The following is a 19,911-nucleotide window of genomic DNA, read 5'->3' on the forward strand; positions in this document are numbered from 1 at the left end:
CGCTAAAAGTGTGTTAATTTTCAGTGTTGTAGCCTATGTTTTATTGATGGGCCGGGCCCGATACAATCACACAAGCCGCTGAAATTCATTTCGGAGCGCAGCTGCTGACGTCCTCAATCGAAACCCAGAGCCATTAAGGAGAGTTTCAGGGAGAGTTGCATCATCTCCGTTCACATGGGGCCAGAGTTGTCAGAACTCTCTAATACAAGGCTCTGGCAAGCCTACTGGCGTGCGAAGGCTGTTTTACGAGAGGCGCTTACAAGCGCGTTTGAGAAACGCCATAATCGCAAGGACCGCAGCCTAGCGAAGGCCCTCGTACGACCTGCGCTTTGGGAAACGCGGCCATGTCACTAAAAGGTCTTACCTGTTTCGATGTTGAAGTCCCAAGGTCTGTAGAGAGAGGAAGTATGTCTGTCGTCTCCATCCTTTTATAGCTTCTATTTTGGGATCCCATCAGTGGGAGGAGTCATAGATCAGCCGTTTTTACAAGAAGTGAGAGCATTTCTTGTAAGGGTGAATGTGATCTGATGTACCGGTAGGTCAAATGTAAAATGTTACAAAGATTGCTTTGAAACTTGTGGTGTAGGAGTTGGAAAACAAAAATAAATAAAATACATACAGACAAAGATGATGGGTATAACAGGTATTGCATAACATGATGGGGCATGTATTCTATACAATTTACAATGTAGGCATTTAGCAGTGTTCCAGCAGTGTTCTATAAGTGATCCAGCAACTTATAATAAGCAGGATAATAAGCAAGATCAAGATCAATACATCAACAACAAATGCATGGGAATATCAATATAGAAAACAATAACGTAGGTAGGTCATGCACCTAATCAGTAAAAAAAAATGTAAAAAAAACAAAAGAAAATGCTAAATAGCTTTCATGTATGGTCATCGTGGAAGGCGAGTGCTACAGTAAGTGCTATGGGTTTAGGTGGAGTCAAAAGAGGTGAGTCTTTAGTCCATGGCGGAAGCTAGGGAGTGAGTCTGTAGTTCTAAGTGCGACAGGGAGTTTATTCCACAGTTTGGGGGCCAGGAGCGTGAACTGTCCAGGCCGAGTCGATTTTTGCCCTGGGGTTTTTAGCAAGGGTTCTATCAGCATCCCTGTGTTAGCTGATCTTAGTGAACGGGTGGGGCTGTATGGGTTGATCAGGCTTTTTGGAGGTATGGAGTTGGGCTACACGATGTATCGTCATTGTATTGTTATCTCTGTATGAACATGCACAATGTGCATATCGCAAAAGGCAACGATGTTGACAATATTACATTTCCCCAGCTTGTACTGCTCAGCTAATGAAATTATAAGTTTTTACGCTTGCCTTAAATGTGCAGCTAAGGCCAGCCAACCACAAACCTTTCCTTAGACAGTCAGCCGAAGCCCACCAATCACAAACATGCCCTTTAGCGAGGCAGGAGAATGCTGCTGTGACGCAGACACACACAACACAGCGAGGCGCCATACAAACATCTGCGAGGGCTATCGTGTCCGTGTTGTTTAGAATGAGCGGAGGAGGGGTCCAATTCATTCTCAAAGGAGGTCACATGGTTTTTGGTCTCTTGCAAATCTCTTGGCCAAAAGACAGCCTTCGGTTGAGCAAGAGACACGGCAACGACATGAAACTACGTGACTTACATAGAGAACTAGAAAAGAAAATTTCTACGAAATGTTAAGTGTGCCTGCAGCTCGCTAAGTGTGTGCAACCTTGTGTAGCAGTTGGTGTTAGCATTAGCGTTAGATTTTTTTTGGTGTTAGCATTAGCATTAGTTTAGCGTTAGATTTTTTAACATTACCATTTTTTGCATTAGCTTTAACATTATCGACTGTACGACAAATGGTTCATGAGATATAGAGGCACTTCCTGTTTGGCGAAGGGCACTTCCTGTTTGGCGAAGGAAGCACCAATTAAGGTTAAGGACTCTTAATCAAGTCATATGCCACCACCCACGCGTCTGTACGACAAACAGTTGATTAAGGTTAAGGACTCTTAATCAAGTCATTTGACGCCACCCACGCGTCTGTACAACAAACGGTTCATGAGATATAGGGTCACTTCCTGTTTGGTGAGGGGCACTTCCTGTTTGGCGAAATAGGCCCCAATTAAGGTTAATAAGGACTCTTAATCAAGTCATTTGACGCCACCCACGAGTCTGTACGACAAACGGTTCATGAGATAAAGGGTCACTTCCTGTTTGGTGAGGGGCTGAGGGGCACTTCCTGTTTGGCGAAATAGGCCCCAATTAAGGTTAAGGACTCTTAATCAAGTCATTTGACGCCACCCACGAGTCTGTACGACAAACGGTTCATGAGATAAACGGTCACTTCCTGTTTGGCGAAGGGCACTTCCTGTTTGGCGAAGGAAACGCCAATTAAGGTTAAGGACTCTTAACTCATTCTGTGCCAATGACGTCTCATGACGGTTTTTTGCAAAGGCGTTCAGTGCCAATGACGTCTCATGACGTCTTTTGAGTTTTTTGTATAAAAAAAAAAAAACTTTTTTTTTTCATTTTTTTTTCTTTTTCTAAAAGATGTCAAAATGACCTGGGATCAGAGAGATGCTTTTCTCTGTTTGTGTGTTGGCTCCCTCGTTTAGCTGATTGAGAAAATGTGTGTCCATTCTAGTGGATGGACACTTTTTTTCATTCAAACAGCTCTATCTCTGGAACCATTTGTCTGATTGACAAAATTCGTTTTGCCACTGAATCACAACAAATGTGTCTGTTTCTGTGGGGAGAAAAATTATAAAAAAAAAAACATTTTTTTTGATTGCGCAATAAAGAAAAACATACAAAACCGTGGCACAGCTACCTTGGAGCCATTTTGGCATTTGGCACAGAATGAGTTAATCAAGTCATTTGACGCCACCCACGCGTCTGTACGACAAACGGTTCATGACTTTCATGACTTCCTGTTTGGCGAGGGCACTTCCTGTTACAGAGGGGGCGGGGCTTAATCAATTACAGCTCATCCCTATTGGCCGGAAAAAGACCAAAGTTGTGTGTGCATTTTAAAGTTTAAGTGACGTTGCTAGGCAAAAGTATGTCAGAGTTATGTGGTGCCAAAGTTTCTGGGTTTTTTTCCGAGTCCCCCATTCAAAGTCAATGGGGGTTTTTGAGCGTAGTTTTTTACGAATTACGTTGCCATGGTAACGTGGATCGCAAAGAAAAGTAATAGCAGACCATTTCCGGCCGAGCCGCACGTTTAGATGTTTATATTGCGGCGGTGGCGTAAATTGTGCGGCAGTTATTACGTGCCGAAATTTGCAAGAACATTACTTACTTACTTACCTGTAATTGCCGGACTATAAGCCGCGGCTTTTTTCCCATGTTTTGAACCCTGCGGCTTATACAACGGTGCGGCTTATATAAAGATTTTAACAGCAAACAGACAGTTAGTTAGTTTTACAATGGTCTTTACAAGGATTTATATATAGATTTGTACAGCTAACAGCCACCAGGGGCGCTCTAGCGGGAAGCAGGAAGGACACCTGCGGCTTATATTCAGGTGCGGCTTATATATGTAAACATTTGTTTTTTGTTCTAAATTTAGCTGGTGCGGCTTATATTCAGGTGCGGCTTATAGTCCAGCAATTACGGTACTGACTTACTTACTTAAGTATGGCGGATTACAATAAGTGTTTTGCCATTGCATTGCATGGCAGGCACACTTAATAAGTGTTTTGCCATTGCATTGCATGGCAGGCACACTTAATGAATTGGACCCCCCTCCGCCCCTCATTCTCAAACGATACGAAGAAGACGATTATGTGTGATTGCGGCCCGAGGCAAAATTTAAAAAAGGAAAGAGATGGATGAGGAAGATGATGGGGTGGCGTAAATTGTGCGGCAGTTATTACGTGCCGAAATTTCCCCCATTCTAAGTTAATGGGCTTTTTGGGCGTAGTTTTTTGCGAATTACGTCGCCATGGTAATGCGGATCGGAAAGAAAAGTAATAGCACACCATTCCCGGCCGAGCCGCACGTTTAGATGTATATATTGCGGCGGTGGCGTAAATTGTGCGGCAGTTATTACGTGCCGAAATTTGCAAGAACATTACTTACTTAGTTACCCGTAATTGCCGGACTATAAGCCGCGGCTTTTTTCCCATGTTTTGAACCCTGCGGCTTATACAACGGTGCGGCTTATATAAAGATTTTAACAGCAAACAGACAGTTAGTTAGTTTTACAATGGTCTTTACAAGGATTTATATATAGATTTGTACAGCTAACAGCCACCAGGGGCACTCTAGCGGGAAGCAGGAAGGACACCTGCGGCTTATAGTCAGGTGCGGCTTATATATGTAAACATTTGTTTTTTGTTCTAAATTTAGCTGGTGCGGCTTATATTTAGGTGCGGCTTATAGTCCAGCAATTACGGTACTGACTTACTTACTTAAGTATGGCGGATTACAATAAGTGTTTTGCCATTGCATTGCATGGCAGGCACACTTAATAAGTGTTTTGCCATTGCATTGCATGGCAGGCACACTTAATGAATTGGACCCCCCTCCGCCCCTCATTCTCAAACGATACGAAGAAGACGCTTATGTGTGATTGCGGCCAGAGGCAAAATTTAAAAAAGGAAAGAGATGGATGAGGAAAAAGACATTCAAGACAAGGCCGATGCAGAATCTGTTGATTCTTTCAGACTCGCGTTTCCTTGTTGGTATGCTTCCACATACAGAACGTAGGAATACTTCCGCATACAAAACGTCATATCCTAGTATGAGCGAATAGCAAAGGCGATCAACGTCACGTGATATGTTCGGCCATTTTCACTCAACAAGGAAAGCGGTGAGACTCTGAGAAGTTTGAGTAAACATTAATTTATCGGTAGATAGAAAACAGTTTCGACGATGCGGTGAGCACCTTATTGACATGTTTTGAGCCGAAAATGGACCTTAGGGCTCAACCAGCAAGAGCGTTCTGACTCCCCTTTATAACTCTTGTAGAGAGATAACGTCCCAAAATAAAAGCACTCTACAAGAGTTATGATTTATGACTAGGGTGTGTGTGTGTGTGCGTGCATAGCCGCGGAAATTTACAGTAGGAGTTGAAAGAACGAAAATTATCGGTTTTATGCAGTTTTGATCGTGTTTTATTCAGGTTTCCGCAGTTTATTTTTTTGCTAAATGTAACACAATTGGGAACAGCACACTACACTTTCCCTTTGCCTTTCCACATGCACCAGCCAGCAAGATATAGTCTATAGTAGATGGATTTCTTGGTAGCAACAGACAGACAACACGTGCCAGTTTCGTATAATCATTCAGTTCCAAAAGCTTTAGTTACTTACTTTAAACCACTGTCTACTACAGCAAGCATGATGGTTCCGAAACGTTTTAGCCAGTGAACCAAGACAAAGTAAATGTTAGGGGACCCAAACTAGAAGTAGTGAAAATAGCAGATCTACAAGCTCACAATGAGTCGCTTCGCGCTGTGTTGTGAACTTCTAGATTGGCTATTTTCAGGACCCATACAATGTGTCCGCGCCGCGACCTACGCATCGGCCCAGTGTTTGGAAACAGTGGTTCTGGTTCACCATAGCCACTAGCTTAGGCTAGCTTAGCTAGCATTCATCTACATAGCTTTGCTACAAGACAACAGCATAGCTTTGTGGGCTTGTAGATCGGCTGTTTTCGCCACCCAACACTGCCACCGGTGCCCCGTCATTTTTAGAGACAGCTACATGGATTAATTCTTACTTACAATAGCAAGTGATTGTAAAAATGCCTGTGATATATCTTCTTTTATATTCCTGAACCGTTTAGCGTTTATATGACAAAGGTTCATAAATAGTGTTGGTTCATGAGCTGGTCTAGCTGGCTCCACTCACTGCCATGTACTGTATTTCATCGCACTTCCTTTGCGAGTTTTGGTACCCATGGGGAGCGTCATGGCCGGTCGTAGGAGCTCTGTTGTCAGCTGGAGGAGTGGAGTAATCACTCGTCATGCTGCTCAGCTTGCAAACACTTCCTGGTATGAAGTCCTACGTGTACAGTCACACAGTCAGCATTCCAGACAGGCAGCTGCATTATCACGCTGCCTATAGCTGCATTTCCTACTGAAGTAAACTGGATCTGGAGAGCCTTGCGGTTTGACGCAGGTGATTGAACAGATGAGGGCATGAGGCAATAGACCAGACTTTGTATCCACCTGTTTCCGCAAGAATTTACTGTAGCATTATCTGTGGGACACTTCCGAAGAACAGCAGACATACAAGCTCACGTTGTGTCGCAGATGCAACCGTTGTGAGCTTGTAGATCATTCTCGGCTGCGACGCCGAAAACTGCTGCACAACTTCTGCACAATACACAACGGGACGTAGGAAAGTTGTGGATAATCAGAAAAAAGTTGTTTATTACAGCTAGAGCGGTCAACTGGCTTTCTTGCAAGGTTGAAAAAAAACTGGGGAAGGGCAGAGGTTTCAGTCCTTGCTTTTATACCAGCAATGTGTGTTCACATGCACATATAAGAGATAAGGTGGTCACAGGCGTGTGCACATCTACAAGCTCACTATGGCTGGCTTTACACTGCCACTGAAGTCTAGCCTGAATCAGATCTGAGTCACATCAAAAGTGGAATCCAATTTTGTTTAAATAGTCTAAATCCCATGCATGTCACATGAAGGTGGTTTCAAATCCGATCTGAGGACATCTGACTCAGTCTGAAAGCAGCAACCACACCCACCCCATAGAGTTATATGCAAGTCACATGCAAGTCACATCAAAATGGCCAAGCGTAACTTGCTGCGCGACCCAAGTGCGGCTGTAAATTACATCATTACAGAGCCCGAGTATTTACTATTTGATTACAGTGCACTGAGCACATGAGAAAAACACAAGAGAAGAGAGAAAACACGTGAGCTAAACAGTTAAAATCAGAGAGAAGAGCGAAACACAAGAAAGTAAAGTAAAGAAAAGAACCTAAAACAATATTGTAACATGTTTTTACTATGGTCTATTATGTCGCATTTCCTGAACGTAATCAACTAGCGTCGACGTAGTGACGTAACGTCATGACGCCTACGTCGTTACCACGGTAACCAAAGCATACATGTCGCCGCAGGGCAGTTTTGGGCTGACACTGTCTGAACACACAGATCAGATCTGTGTCACTTGCAAATGCTGTGTGAAAACTCGGGCCAAAAGATCAGATTTGACAACCAAATTTGGGCTGGATTTGACTGCAGTCTAAATCCGGCCTATGTGTCGCGCTGCAACAAGTTGTGAGCTTGTAGATCGGCTATTTTGGTAAAGAGATTTGGTGTTTATAGAAAACAGGAGTCAAAGAAATGTGGATCCGTTTTTACTGAGAATAGAGGGTTTTTTTGTAGGCTACATGTGAACTACATCAATAATTATTAATGACAGATTCATATGGTTATTTATGAAAATAAAGCACAGATGTTTATTTTTTTTGTGATTATGTGTAACTGGGGAGTTAATGAAATATATATATATATATATATATATATATATATATATATATATATATATATATATATATATATATAATATTCTCCTCACATAAGCTATTCAGGTGGGAGAAACAGTGCAAATTAGTCAGGCAATTCAACAACAAATAAGGATGTTTACATTTTATTGAAACACTTATGCATGTGTCTGGCCGTTTGTTTTGGGTTATCTTTAATTCCCTCTGTATTTGGAGAGCTGGATGACAAAACCCGCCCAGCGGCCCAGTGGAGTGAACACAGGACAGCTGACTGTCTGACCGCAGCCTTCCTCCTCATTGATGCCTTCTGATCCTATTTCCTATGTCCTTTGAGCAGGGATAAGAGACTTGACACGAGGGGAAAAACCAAATTCTACTTCGTGTAGGACAGGGGTGTCCAAACTTTTTTCAAAGGGGTCCACATTAGAAAATATTAAAACACCCAAGGGCCAACTATCTCCCCAAATAATGTACTTTCGGTCGGACCATAACAAAGTCACATACATTTATGTATTTTAAAGGATTTTATTTAACTATCATCATCAATATTCAATATAAATGGTCTTTTGTCAGGTGTCTGCTCTGAACAAAACACGAATAATTCAGCCTTATTTCACATTATCAAATGTAACCAGACGTGCAAGTAAAACAATACAATAAAATTGCCTTTCTTTGACCTCTTCAGAATGAGACAACAGGGAACAATCCTGACAAATTATACTCTGGGAAAATAATCTTTTTTGACGGTTATGGTGGGACGTTTATAATACAATTTAGGAATGAAGCCAAGGGCCACATAAAATGTGTCCTCGGGCCGCATTTGTCCCCCGGGCCGGACTTTGGACACCCCTGGTGTAGGAGCTAGGATTTAGGAAATAGGACAGATCAGAATAAGGTCCTGAGACGCAGCAGTTCTCTCATCACCCTCACCTGCCTCTCATGAGCTCATCACCTGAAGTCTAAATGTTTGGTTTTCTCTCCATGCCATGCCAGATCGTTGCACTAGCTCCTGTGTGTGGTAACGCTATATAAGCCAGTTTAACTCCAGTATTCTCTAGTGAATTTCAGTTTTACTGTTGTTTGGAAACTGTCTTGCTCCTCATGATTTTTGCTTGTCGTGTTTTTTTACTCATGCTCTCTGCTCTTCCTCAGTGATTATTCAGCCTGCTGCCTCGCCTGCCTGCCCACGCTGTGTCCACCCCTGACCCTGCTGACCTACACCACCGACCTCCCACTTTTCCCCCTTTGTTCAATAAACACCCTTGGACTTTGTCCTGTTCTGTTTTTGGGTCTGCCAGTTTTTGCAATCGTGACACAGATTAACAAAAAATAAATTTAGACAATGACTTTGAGGTGAATTTGAGAATGTCAAAAGGAAATGTTCATGGTGGACAGAGAAAGTAGTCTAATTATGTCTAGGGTACCAAGCTGAGGGCCACAACATTGCAGGAGGCGACGGTGGTGTTCCCCCTACTCCAGCAACAGTTCAGATATCGTCACTGTCGGGCAGAACCCTTGTATCTCCAAGTTTCAAATGTGTACGTGTTTTGGTAAAGCAAAGCCCTGCTTCATCATACAACACCGTCGCACAAAAGTGACAAAACTAGTGAAAACAGCAGATCTACAAGCACACAACGCCTTGCATTAGAAGATAGATACAAAACAAACGGTTTTGGACATACAACGTTTCCACCCGACAACGACAATATACTAGTGTTGTTGCTGCTCTTATTCTACCATTATTACTGTGGTTGGTGGGGGCCAGACAGTAGCCTCCCGCGGGCCGCAAATGGCCCGCAGGCCGCCTATTGGGGAACCCTGGTGTACAGTAATGTGAGGGTAGTAGCCGGTACTATTTCTCTCAATTTGTCAATCAGTGACAACGTTTCATCGATTCCACAACATGCATGCTCCTGTGCATTTCTGTTAGCCTGTTAGCACACATAGGTCAAACAGTGGTTAGTTTGACCTTTGACCCTGTCAGCAGTGCAGTTAAACAGAGCTGCTGGGTGTTTCAGATCAGCCTTCATTCTACACTAGAGGGTCACCAACCATGCTGCTGAAAGCTACCTTCCTTCTCTGGACCTTGGTCCATCTGGTTTCTGCAGAAGGTATACGGGAACCCCTTTTTCTGTTTACGATTCAGGACGGGTGTTGTTGTTGCATGTACAGTAGGCCTACAGTATATAGCAAGTTAGCAACCTGATTGTTTTGTAATTTCTGAAGAAAATATTTGAAGTTTTTCTGAAAATGTTTCTTGTGAGACTCCTATATTCAATCACTCATATACTGTGCACACACCCCGGGCAAGGTCCTAGTTATTTATTATTAACCCAATTATTGTTTTAGAATTAAACAAACAGTCTTAAGAATGCATATCGGTATTGAACCGATATCAAATTAATAAAGACTTTATATTAAAGTATCATCAAATTATAAGCTTAAAATGCATTATAGATTCAACCTTAATATAAAGTCTCACCTAATACATTTTCATGGCATTTATTTTGTGTTTTAGGAGACGTTTGACAAACCTGACAAAAAATATTTACAAATGTATATGATCTGAATATTTCAAATTATGATTGAATGTGAAGCTGAACAAAAAAAAAAAGATACAATCAGTGTTTGGGGAAGCTTTGAAAGGAGTTAACAAGTTATAACAATGTTCAGCAAAAAATAAAATACAAAAATTGACATTTAAGTTGTTTGAAACTATGTGTGCATCAGTAGTCTTAGTTTTAGTGTAGTTTCAGACTAGAAAAGAACATTTCTAAGAAATTTTAAGTGTGCCTGCAGCTCGCTAAGTGTGTGCAACCTTGTATAGCGGTTGGTGTTAGCATTAGCGTTAGATTTTTTTTTGGTGTTAGCGTTAGCGTTAGATTAGCGTTAGATTTTTTTAACATTAGCATTTTTTGCATTAGCTTTAACATTATCGACTGTACGACAAACGGTTCATGAGATATAGAGGCACTTCCTGTTTGGCGAAGGGCACTTCCTGTTTGGCGAAGGAAGCACCAATTAAGGTTAAAGACTCTTTATCAAGTCATATGACACCACCCACGCGTCTGTACGACAAACGGTTCATGAGATATAGGGTCACTTCCTGTTTGGTGAGGGGCACTTCCTGTTTGGCAAAATAGGCCCCAATTAAGGTTAAGGACTCTTAATCAAGTCATATGACACCACCCACGTGTCTGTACGACAAACGGTTCATGAGATAAAGAGGCACTTCCTGTTTGGCAAAGGGCACTTCCTGTTTGGTGAAGGAAGCACCAATTAAGCTTAAGGACTCTTAATCAAGTCATATGACGCCACCCACGCGTCTGTACGACAAACGGTTCATGAGATGTAGAGGCACTTCCTGTTTGGCGAAGTGCACTTCCTGTTACAGAGGGGGCGGGCTTAATCAATTACAGCTCATCCCTATTGGCCCGAAAAAGACCAAAGTTGTGTGTGTATTTTAAGTTTAAGTGAAGTTGCTAGGCAAAAGTATGTCAGAGTAATGTGGGGCCAAAGTGTCTGGGGTTTTTTCAGAGTCCCCCATTCAAAGTCAATGGGGGTTTTTGAGCGTAGTTTTTTACGAATTACGTTGCCATGGTAACGCGGATCGGAAAGAAAAGTAATTGCACACCATTCCCGGCCGAGCCGCACATTTTGATGTATATATTGCGGGGGTGGCGTAAATCGTGTGGCAGTTATTACGTGCCGAAATTTCCCCCATTCTAAGTCAATGGGGTTTTTGGGCGTCGTTTTTTACGAATTACGTCGCAATGGTAACGCGGATCGGAAAGAAAAGTAATAGCATCCCACTCCCGGCCGAGCCGCACGTTTTGATGTATATATTGCGGAGGTGCCGTAAATTGTGCGGCAGTTATTATGTGCCGAAATTCGTGGCGACATTATAACTAACTAACTAAGTATGGCGGATTACAATAAGTGTTTTGCCATTGCATTGCATGGCAGGCACACTTAATGACTAAATATTATACTATTTTAGTCAACTAAATCTACACTTTGATTTAGTCGACTAAAATGCATCTTGGCAGGCCTTGATGGCGTAGTTAGGCCTATGCCTGATTTATTCTTAGATGTGTTCTGAAAATAGCCGATCTACAAGCTTACAATGCGTCACAGTGTGACGAGTTGTGAGTTTGAAGATCGACTATTTTCGGAGCCTGACACCCACGCTCAACCAAGCATGAAAGTATTTATCTTAGTTCTACTGGAACACAATTGTTATTACTTGTGCCAGACAATTACTTGCAACAGAATTAACAGTGTTTTGCCCATATGCAGCTCGTGAGCCGTGCCTGGTGAATCCCTGTCTCAACAATGGAACCTGCATCTCTAGGCCTACGGATAAGAGCTACACCTGTCAATGTCTGGAGGGCTACGAGGGGAAGGATTGTCAAACAGGTATTACTATAGGACGGCTATCAACATTTTAGGACTCTATGAATTAACTAGTGATGAATTTAGCATCATATGATGCAGCATATCATATGATGCAAAATGCATCATCATTCATGCTGAAATACTAAAATATCTCAAAACACAGAATGAACACAAAAAATAACTCAGTCAGGATTGTGTTGATCTTGTCCCAAACAACAATAAAATAAGATCTGGTTGTCCCAGAGGTGAACTGGGCCTTTAAGCCTTTAAGCTCTTGTCTCTGTACAGAGTCTGCTGATGTCAGGTTGGTGGGAGGAATCAGTAACTGCATTGGCATACTGGAGATGAAACACCAGAAAGAGTGGAGACCAGTGGATGGTCGGTCTGACTGGAACCTGAAGTCATCATCTCTAGTGTGTAGACAGCTGGACTGTGGCTCTGCTTTTTCAAGAAAGTGGAATTCTGGTTTTATGCATGAACCTGTTTGGCGGATTTCATCTTCCTGTGTTGGGTCTGAGTCTTCACTGAGAGAGTGTGGAAAAAAGGTTTCTGGTAATTCCACTAGCAGACTGGAGGTGATCTGTTCAGGTAAAACAGTGACATATTTTCAATCTGTTATCTATCTATTATGAATGTAAATCTGGACCTGTCTTTGTTTAGTCAAGACTTTCCTCAGTTTATCTTTCAAAAATATGTATCTGTCTGTTTAGAGACAATACTTTTTTATAATTACATTATTTTTCATATTTTCATCATTTGACCATATTGTAATTCTCTCTCTCTCTGTAGTTGTTTCAGTCAATCGCCTGTCTTGTTACAGATCTGCCGTTTAATTCAAACATCACCTTCTTCTCCTCCTCCACGAACGGGGTTTCTGAGGGCCAGCATCAGGGGCCACAGGTGATGGAGGGTTACAGCTTCTCCTTCAGTTGCTCCATCCAGCCACAGTACCCAGGAGGCTCCTTCCACCTCAGCTTCACTGGACCCAACACAACACACAACTACACCCAGCCAGCTGTCAATCACTATTCCAAATTCCTGTTTCCTGCAGCAGACCACACCCACCAAGGGAACTACAGCTGTATTTATCACATCAATGTTCACTCAAATGACTTCTACTATAAGAGCCAGTTCCTATCCGTCACTGTCACAGGTAACCAGAATGAAATGGATTTTTTCAATTCACAATATGAAACCTAATAAAAAAAGGTACATTTAGCACGCTTGAACATACATTCATAAATGTTGAAGTAATTACATCAAAGACACTTTGTAATGCACTTTACATGTTAATTTCTCCAGAGGTGGAGCCCTTCCTCATCATAGCCGCAAACTCTGAGCTGTTGAAGATCAGCTTGGACGGCTCCAGCTCTACAGTGCTCAAACAGGTGAAAACATAATAACACATATAGCAATCCTAAACAATATTATACACACTGCTGGAATGTATTCCAGTCTGAGACTATAACACAACTGATGTGGTGGTGTGACAGGACTTGGAGCTTGCACTGGCTCTGGACTTTGACTATAAGCAGCAGATGATCTACTGGATAGAATGGAACACCCCCATGATCAGTCGCATGTACATCAATGGCAGTGACGTCCAGGTCAGTGGGACAATGACAACGAGGAGGATGAATTACTCAAAATGAAGTACTGTGTTCTATCCGTCTGTCTTTCAATGTTATATGAGATACAAAGGGTTCCAATACTGTGTAAATAAGCCAAAAAGCTTACTAGGATCTCCTTTTAGTTGGCCGTGTACCAGTGGACTGTAGGCTACTGTCATGTAACTGTACCTTTTCCTATGCAACCTTCTAATAAGGTCTTCAATCAATCAATCAATCAATCAATCAATCAATCAATCAATCAATCAATCAATCAATCAATTCAAATTACTTACAGTACATGTAATTCAGAATAGTTATACTTTGTCTGCCACAGCAAGGGTTTTCAGTGTTTTTACCTTATGTTGCCGAGCCACGGAACACACCATTGTGACCTGGATGTAAACCAGAAAAGAAAATGTGTATCCGCTATCATCCGTTCTTTAGTTAGGGTCCAAGCTTGTTTTGACCCAAAACAACCTGGGAAAAACATCAGAGATAAATGGTGTGTGTGTGTGTGTGTGTGTGTGTGTGTGTGTGTGTGTGTGTGTGTGTGTGTGTGTGTGTGTGTGTGTGTGTGTGTGTGTGTGTGTGTGTGTGTGCGTGTGTGTGTGTATGTGTGTGTGTGTGTGTGTGTGTGTGTGCGTGCGTGCGATCTACAAGTTTACATTTGATAAAAATGCTCTACACTACCCTGTAAAAATTTTAATAATTACATAAAATGATAAAACAATAAAGCATGACGAAGTAATGTATATTCCGGGTGCATGTATGGTTCATTGGTAGGTCCTTCACAACACGTTGATCGTCAGACCCTCCGGTCTGGCTGTTGATTGGGTGGCAGGAAACCTGTACTGGTGTGACGTTGGCAGGAAGACCATTGAGGTGTCCAAACTAAACGGTTTGCATCGAACAGTCCTGGTCAACACCGGTCTGGAAAAGCCAGACGCCATGGCTGTGGATGTACGCTATGGGTAAGAGAACTATATGAGGACTTCATGAATTTATCAACCGCCCTGTGAAAGACCATGGATACAAGAAGACCGAATTACATGTAATTTGAAGTTAAAAAGTCACTAAGTAGATATTTGTAGTGTAGCATTATTTCAGTATCTCATAGCCTGAAATGCCTGGATCCCGAGGCTGTATAGCCTCAGCCTGATAAGTTAAAAAGACTAATAGCTCCCCCGGTCCATAGGGATATGTCTTTGGTCTAGTGGTTAAGATATAGGCTTTGCTCGTGGGAGACCCAAGTTCGAATCTTCTTGGATGTTACATTGGTGCCGTGGGGAGCGCTTAGCTGTTTCTACATGTCATCTTTTCGACACCCAACTCTACCCTTACCCTAACCCTAACCTCCGTGGGGTGAGTCGCTAACCCTCCGGTCAAAATGATGGTCGTTCGAAAGAGTGAGATTTACCCGGTGCCGTGACCCAGATCGGGTTTCCCCGTGGGAAGAGAACAAAAGGTGGTGATTGTAGCCAAGTGGCTCACAGCCTCAGCCTCTAATATCTCCCCCGGTCCATATCGACACCCCGTTAAGCGCGGGAGACATGAGTTCCCTGGTGTTACAGTAGCAAAACAAAAGGGTACAGTTTAACATATGAGGACAATATATATATTATATTTATAGTATCATGTAAGTACTCACTCACTGAATTGCACTAAATTGAGTGTGGTATACTTCCTTGTGATTCTATGAGGCTAATTACAAACATATGACACCACTCATTTGTTGTGAATAATCTCAGAGAGTGTCCCTCTCCTGAGCAACATTATCCACTTCCCCCTCGGCGATTACCAGGTGTTCCCCAGGTCAGTGTAGTGTGGAGATGTAATCCTTCCATCTGGTCTTTGGTCTGCCAGGGGGTCTGCCCCCAGTGGGACGTGCATAGAAAACGCTCGGGAGGCATCCGTAATAGATGCCCGAACCACCCGAAAATATATTAATAGTGACCCTGACTCTGTGCATGTCTCTCTGACAGGTACTTGTACTGGTCAGAAGTAGATGACAACAACATAGGGAGGATAGGGATGGACGGCACCAACAGGAGCATCATCGTGAAGTACAAGATGGCCCATGGCCTGACGTTAGACTACATCAGCGATCGTATCTACTGGGCCGACGCAGTGAATGAACGCATTGAGTTTGCCAACCTGGATGGAACCAACAGAAGCTCTGGTAAGGGGGTAGAAGAAGGGGTGGAAGAATCACTCTCTGATTATTTATACTTATTTGGCTGTAGTCCCTCTTATAAATAGCCGATCTACAAGCTCACAACATGTTGCAGTGTGACACGTTGTGAGCTTGTAGGTCTGCTACTAATTTCTAATTTCTTTGTAAATGTTTAATTTATTTATTTAGGCAAAGAAATATGTGCAACAATAGCAAAATGTACAAATATTAGTAGCAATAGCAAAGATATAGGGGGAGAATATCAATTCATTCAAAGTGCAAGTCTCAGGGAGCTGAATGGCAGAAAATATTTTCAGATGGGGGTCTGCATAATGCATGTCAATTTGGGGGGCCGCTGCTTTAGAGTTCTCAACAGGCCTGAAAATGACAATCCAACCCAAACAGGCACGGTTGAGTTGAAGCAGAACCCCATTAATTAGGACATGTGGGGCGTCTACCTATGATAATTAGGATTAACTGGCACTCCCCTTCAAGTTACGAGGATTGGGATTCATCATCATAAGAACATGAACAATTCTGCTTTTTAAGAAGGTTTCATCAATCTGACTTGACTTCACTTAGGAATTCACTTAAGAAGAAATTTAAGAAGAAAAAGATGAGGCCCATTATTTACTTTTGTAAACTTTATGAATGCATTTTAGTTATTGGTATGATGTCTGTGTTCATGTATTTTATAATATTGTGACTTTGGGTTTTGTCTGTCTGTAGTTTTGAGGCAGGACGGCCTCGTTATCACAGGTATTACTGTGTTTGAGGATCACATCTACTATATAGACTGGGGCATGTGGAGCAGCTCCATCTGCAAAGCCAACAAGACTCAGGGAACCAACAAGATCACACTTCACAGAAACCGAAAGGAACAATATGACATCCGCATGTATCACCCCCATCAACAACCTGAGGGTTTGTACCACCTACAAAACTCTTACTAATACTCTTCATGCTGTTTTATGACATTTATTTACAGTGTTACTGAAGGCCTATTATTTATCTATATCATCTGTTTTGAAAAGGGTTATATAAATACAATGAATTAGACCCAAAATTATTATTTTGTATTGGTGGGAATATTATCATGGCACACCCCTGGTGTGAATTTTAATGTGGGATAAAATAATTGCTTGGATAAACGTTGTATCGAAGCAATTATCCATGTAAGGTTGTGTTTTACAATGATTGTAGAACATCTGCTCTAAACTCACATTCTAAAACGGCTAGTTTACATTCCTTGATTCTGATTGTCTGGTTTCCCTTTAATTGCTGTGGTATGTGAGACTATAACCCACACCTTTATTCAGTTTATATCAAACCCAGATGCATTATTTCTTTCCACAGTGTTGTGAAGCTAGACTAGAGAACTTGATTGCAAGTAACAGGTGTGTTGTTTCTGCAGCCTGGCCGGGAACTACTTCCTTGTGCTGGGGACTACTTTCTTGCAGAGAAGACCTTATAGCGAATTATTTGTGAAATAGAACAGTTTTAATTGGTAAATGTCTATGATTTTTCATGTTGCCATATTGTAACCGTTTTAGAAAAGCAATAAGCCACGCGAGGCTTGTGGTTACCTGCATTTTACGCCTCTCAGCCGTTGTAAAATACCAGGTAACCACTCGCCTCTTGTGGTTTATCGCTTCATTAAACCACAGCCTTGTGTGGCTTATTGCTTTAATCTAACTATATGTGTGTTCTTACATTTGTTCAATATGTGCATGTTTTCTCCACCCTGCAGTGGCCGGTCACCCGTGTCAGACCGACAATGGAGGCTGCAGTAACCTGTGTCTGCTCTCACCTGGAGGAGGCTACAAGTGTTCCTGTCCCACCAACACCTACTTAGCAGCTGACAGCAAGCAATGCATGTCCAAATGCACTGCCAGCCAGGTGATTCACCTCTCCTTCACTTGTGTTATACGCTGTAAGACTTTATATGTCTCATGTCTGCTGTTGATACTACATTACTGATTCTAAACATAATCCTCTGTCTCCCCCATCAGTTTCTTTGTAAGAATGAAAAGTGCATTCCATTGGAGAAGAAATGTGACACAGTAGATGACTGTGGTGACCGGTCTGATGAACCTGCAGACTGCTGTGAGTTGAGAGTGAGACCAAAAATGTACCTCAATATGCATGCTTTATTCTGTTTATTGTCTCCATCTGGATTAGCCAGGGACGGAGATTGTTTTTATCTGTGCACGAGTGCGCGAGAGCTAATCTCTGAAACTACCGATCAAATCATTTATATTTTATCAACAATTAATCACAGCAAAACCAAAATAGGCTAATTCCTAGATCACTGTTCCTAGATCATATGATATTATGGATATGATTAAAATCTATAACAAATGTGGATATTTAGCAAAAAGGATATGTACAGTGGCTCAGGCGTCTAATAGTTATTTTTCACTATAAAACAGGATTTCTACATGAAAGATTTCATTGTAGTAAATTAATATTACATTTTGTATAAAGATAGTGTAATCAGACAGCACCTAGATGTACTACATTGTGAAATCCTTAGTGTTAGAATAACTCTCAGAATGTATAAATGGAACTAAATGGTCCTTTACGGGTCCATTTGGTTAAATGAACAGTCTTTTACAGAGTAACAACTTGTGAAGCAGCAAATACTGCTCTACGCTACTATTCCTTTGACTTGAAACACCCCTCTTTCAGATTTAGGGATTTAAGGCATTAGTGTGAGAAAATATATGACTGCAAACCATGCCACCAGAAGACCATGCACATGAATTGTACATTTCAAATTGGTGATTAATTCATTCTAAGGTACGGAGTAAGAACTAAACCAAATAGAAAGGTTCCATGTGGTTTTCCCTCTAGTGTATCACAGAGCAGCCTCTTGCAGACACATTTTATTTTTTCTCAGATATACATGCTTGTTGAAATGTATTGTTTTGCTCGTAACATGTAATCCCAGTTACACAGAAGGAGTGTCAGTTCAGCAAAAGCTAGAGTATGGCAAAGATGGAGTCCTCATGGAAAAGAGGCATTACATTTTGTACAACACGGTTCTATTGTGAAAATAGCAGATCTACATGCTCACAACGCCTCGCGCTGCGAGGCGCTGTGACCATGTAGATCGGCTATTTTCACAATGTCTGAAAAAAACGAGTTTTGTCCGTTTTTTACACAGGTTTCTACGGTTTCTTGGCTGGATATGGCAGCCTGGAATGGTTGTTCTAGTGCAGCTAAACTTAGCATGTTAGTAAACACGCCACAATTAACAATAATGCATTGCACCTGTGCAGCTGACCTGCGGAACCTGGGAATATACCATTTTGTCAAGATGGGGAGAATACAAGTGTAGAGAATATAAATATAATAACTTTTTAAAGTGACCATTTGTAAAATGTTGCATTTGTAGTTATTTTACTGTAATTTAACAACATAAGATAGACAAAGAGACATTCATGGATTTATATTTAAAAGTAACTTTTATTTTCCCCCTGGACCCAGGGTATGGCAGCTGCATACCCCTGCCATACCCAGTTGACGCCCCTGCACAGAAGGTGCACAAATGCACATTCTGTTGTGACGGGAATGTCTTTAATATCTTTGTGTTTATCTTCACAGGAAGATGCTGTTATGGGGGAGCGGCCTGTTGAAGCTCTGTACTCTCTACATATTACAATAAATTCACAAATGTCTCTACGACTATGTGCATTGATTATTCTGTTATTAAATTATTTTAAACTGACTACAATGCAAATTATAACGAAATGATTGCTTTCACAAGGTATTATATTTATTATTATAATATGGTTTATTCCCCGGTTCAGTAGGTCAGCACAGGTGCAATGTATTATTAACCACTTTGACTGCCAGAATTATTTAAAGGAGTAGTTTTATTATTATTATTATTATTTGACTGGGGTTGTGGGGGCCAGACAGTAGCCCGGCCCGAGGGCCGCCTATTGGGGAACCCTGCACTACACCAACCAAAGTGAGACCATCTCAGTTAGACCACTACAGGATACTCTCTCCCTAATGGTCACCCTGGGGGTGCTTGTCTGCTTGCATTGGGCTGTCAATGTCATATTTTCTAGTCACTGTCTAGCCCCAGGTTAAACTCACACCTAAGTGTAACCTAAAATAGACCCCATAAAATCTGTGATTGGTTTATGATAAAGAGCCTGCTTTGTTCCCTATGAAGACACAAAGAGTCCTGTAATTATTGGCTTAGGAATGCAACAAAAACAGAAATATCCATGAACTCCATGGGGTGAGTAATC

At 41.8% G+C, this 19,911-nt stretch overlaps 1 protein-coding gene across 1 annotated transcript; it reads left to right on the top strand.

Annotated features, from left to right (window-relative positions):
• Window positions 1–9,480: 9,480 nt before the first annotated feature.
• Window positions 9,481–19,778, top strand: LOC308280992 (low-density lipoprotein receptor-related protein 1-like). The gene is made up of 12 exons (XM_080721034.1): window positions 9,481–9,573; window positions 11,762–11,881; window positions 12,149–12,448; window positions 12,681–13,013; window positions 13,163–13,248; window positions 13,354–13,467; window positions 14,254–14,441; window positions 15,453–15,649; window positions 16,373–16,567; window positions 17,394–17,542; window positions 17,656–17,749; window positions 19,253–19,778. Coding segments are annotated over exons 1-12 (1,836 nt in total). The 5' UTR covers window positions 9,481–9,515; the 3' UTR covers window positions 19,255–19,778.
• The last annotated feature ends 133 nt before the right edge of the window (window positions 19,779–19,911 follow it).

This window comes from Nannobrachium achirus, assembly GCF_963921795.1.
Source record: "Nannobrachium achirus genome assembly, chromosome: 3".
In the NCBI taxonomy this organism is placed as follows: domain Eukaryota; kingdom Metazoa; phylum Chordata; class Actinopteri; order Myctophiformes; family Myctophidae; genus Nannobrachium; species Nannobrachium achirus.

Bases quoted from the DNA above. Each gene is read 5' to 3' on its own strand.
- LOC308280992 (XM_080721034.1), top strand. From the start codon at position 9,516: ATGCTGCTGAAAGCTACCTTCCTTCTCTGGACCTTGGTCCATCTGGTT. The intron at 14,442-15,452 runs GTAAGAGAACTA...TCTCTCTGACAG, and splicing joins GCTGTGGATGTACGCTATGG to GTACTTGTACTGGTCAGAAG. The intron at 17,543-17,655 runs GTGATTCACCTC...CTCCCCCATCAG, and splicing joins CCAAATGCACTGCCAGCCAG to TTTCTTTGTAAGAATGAAAA.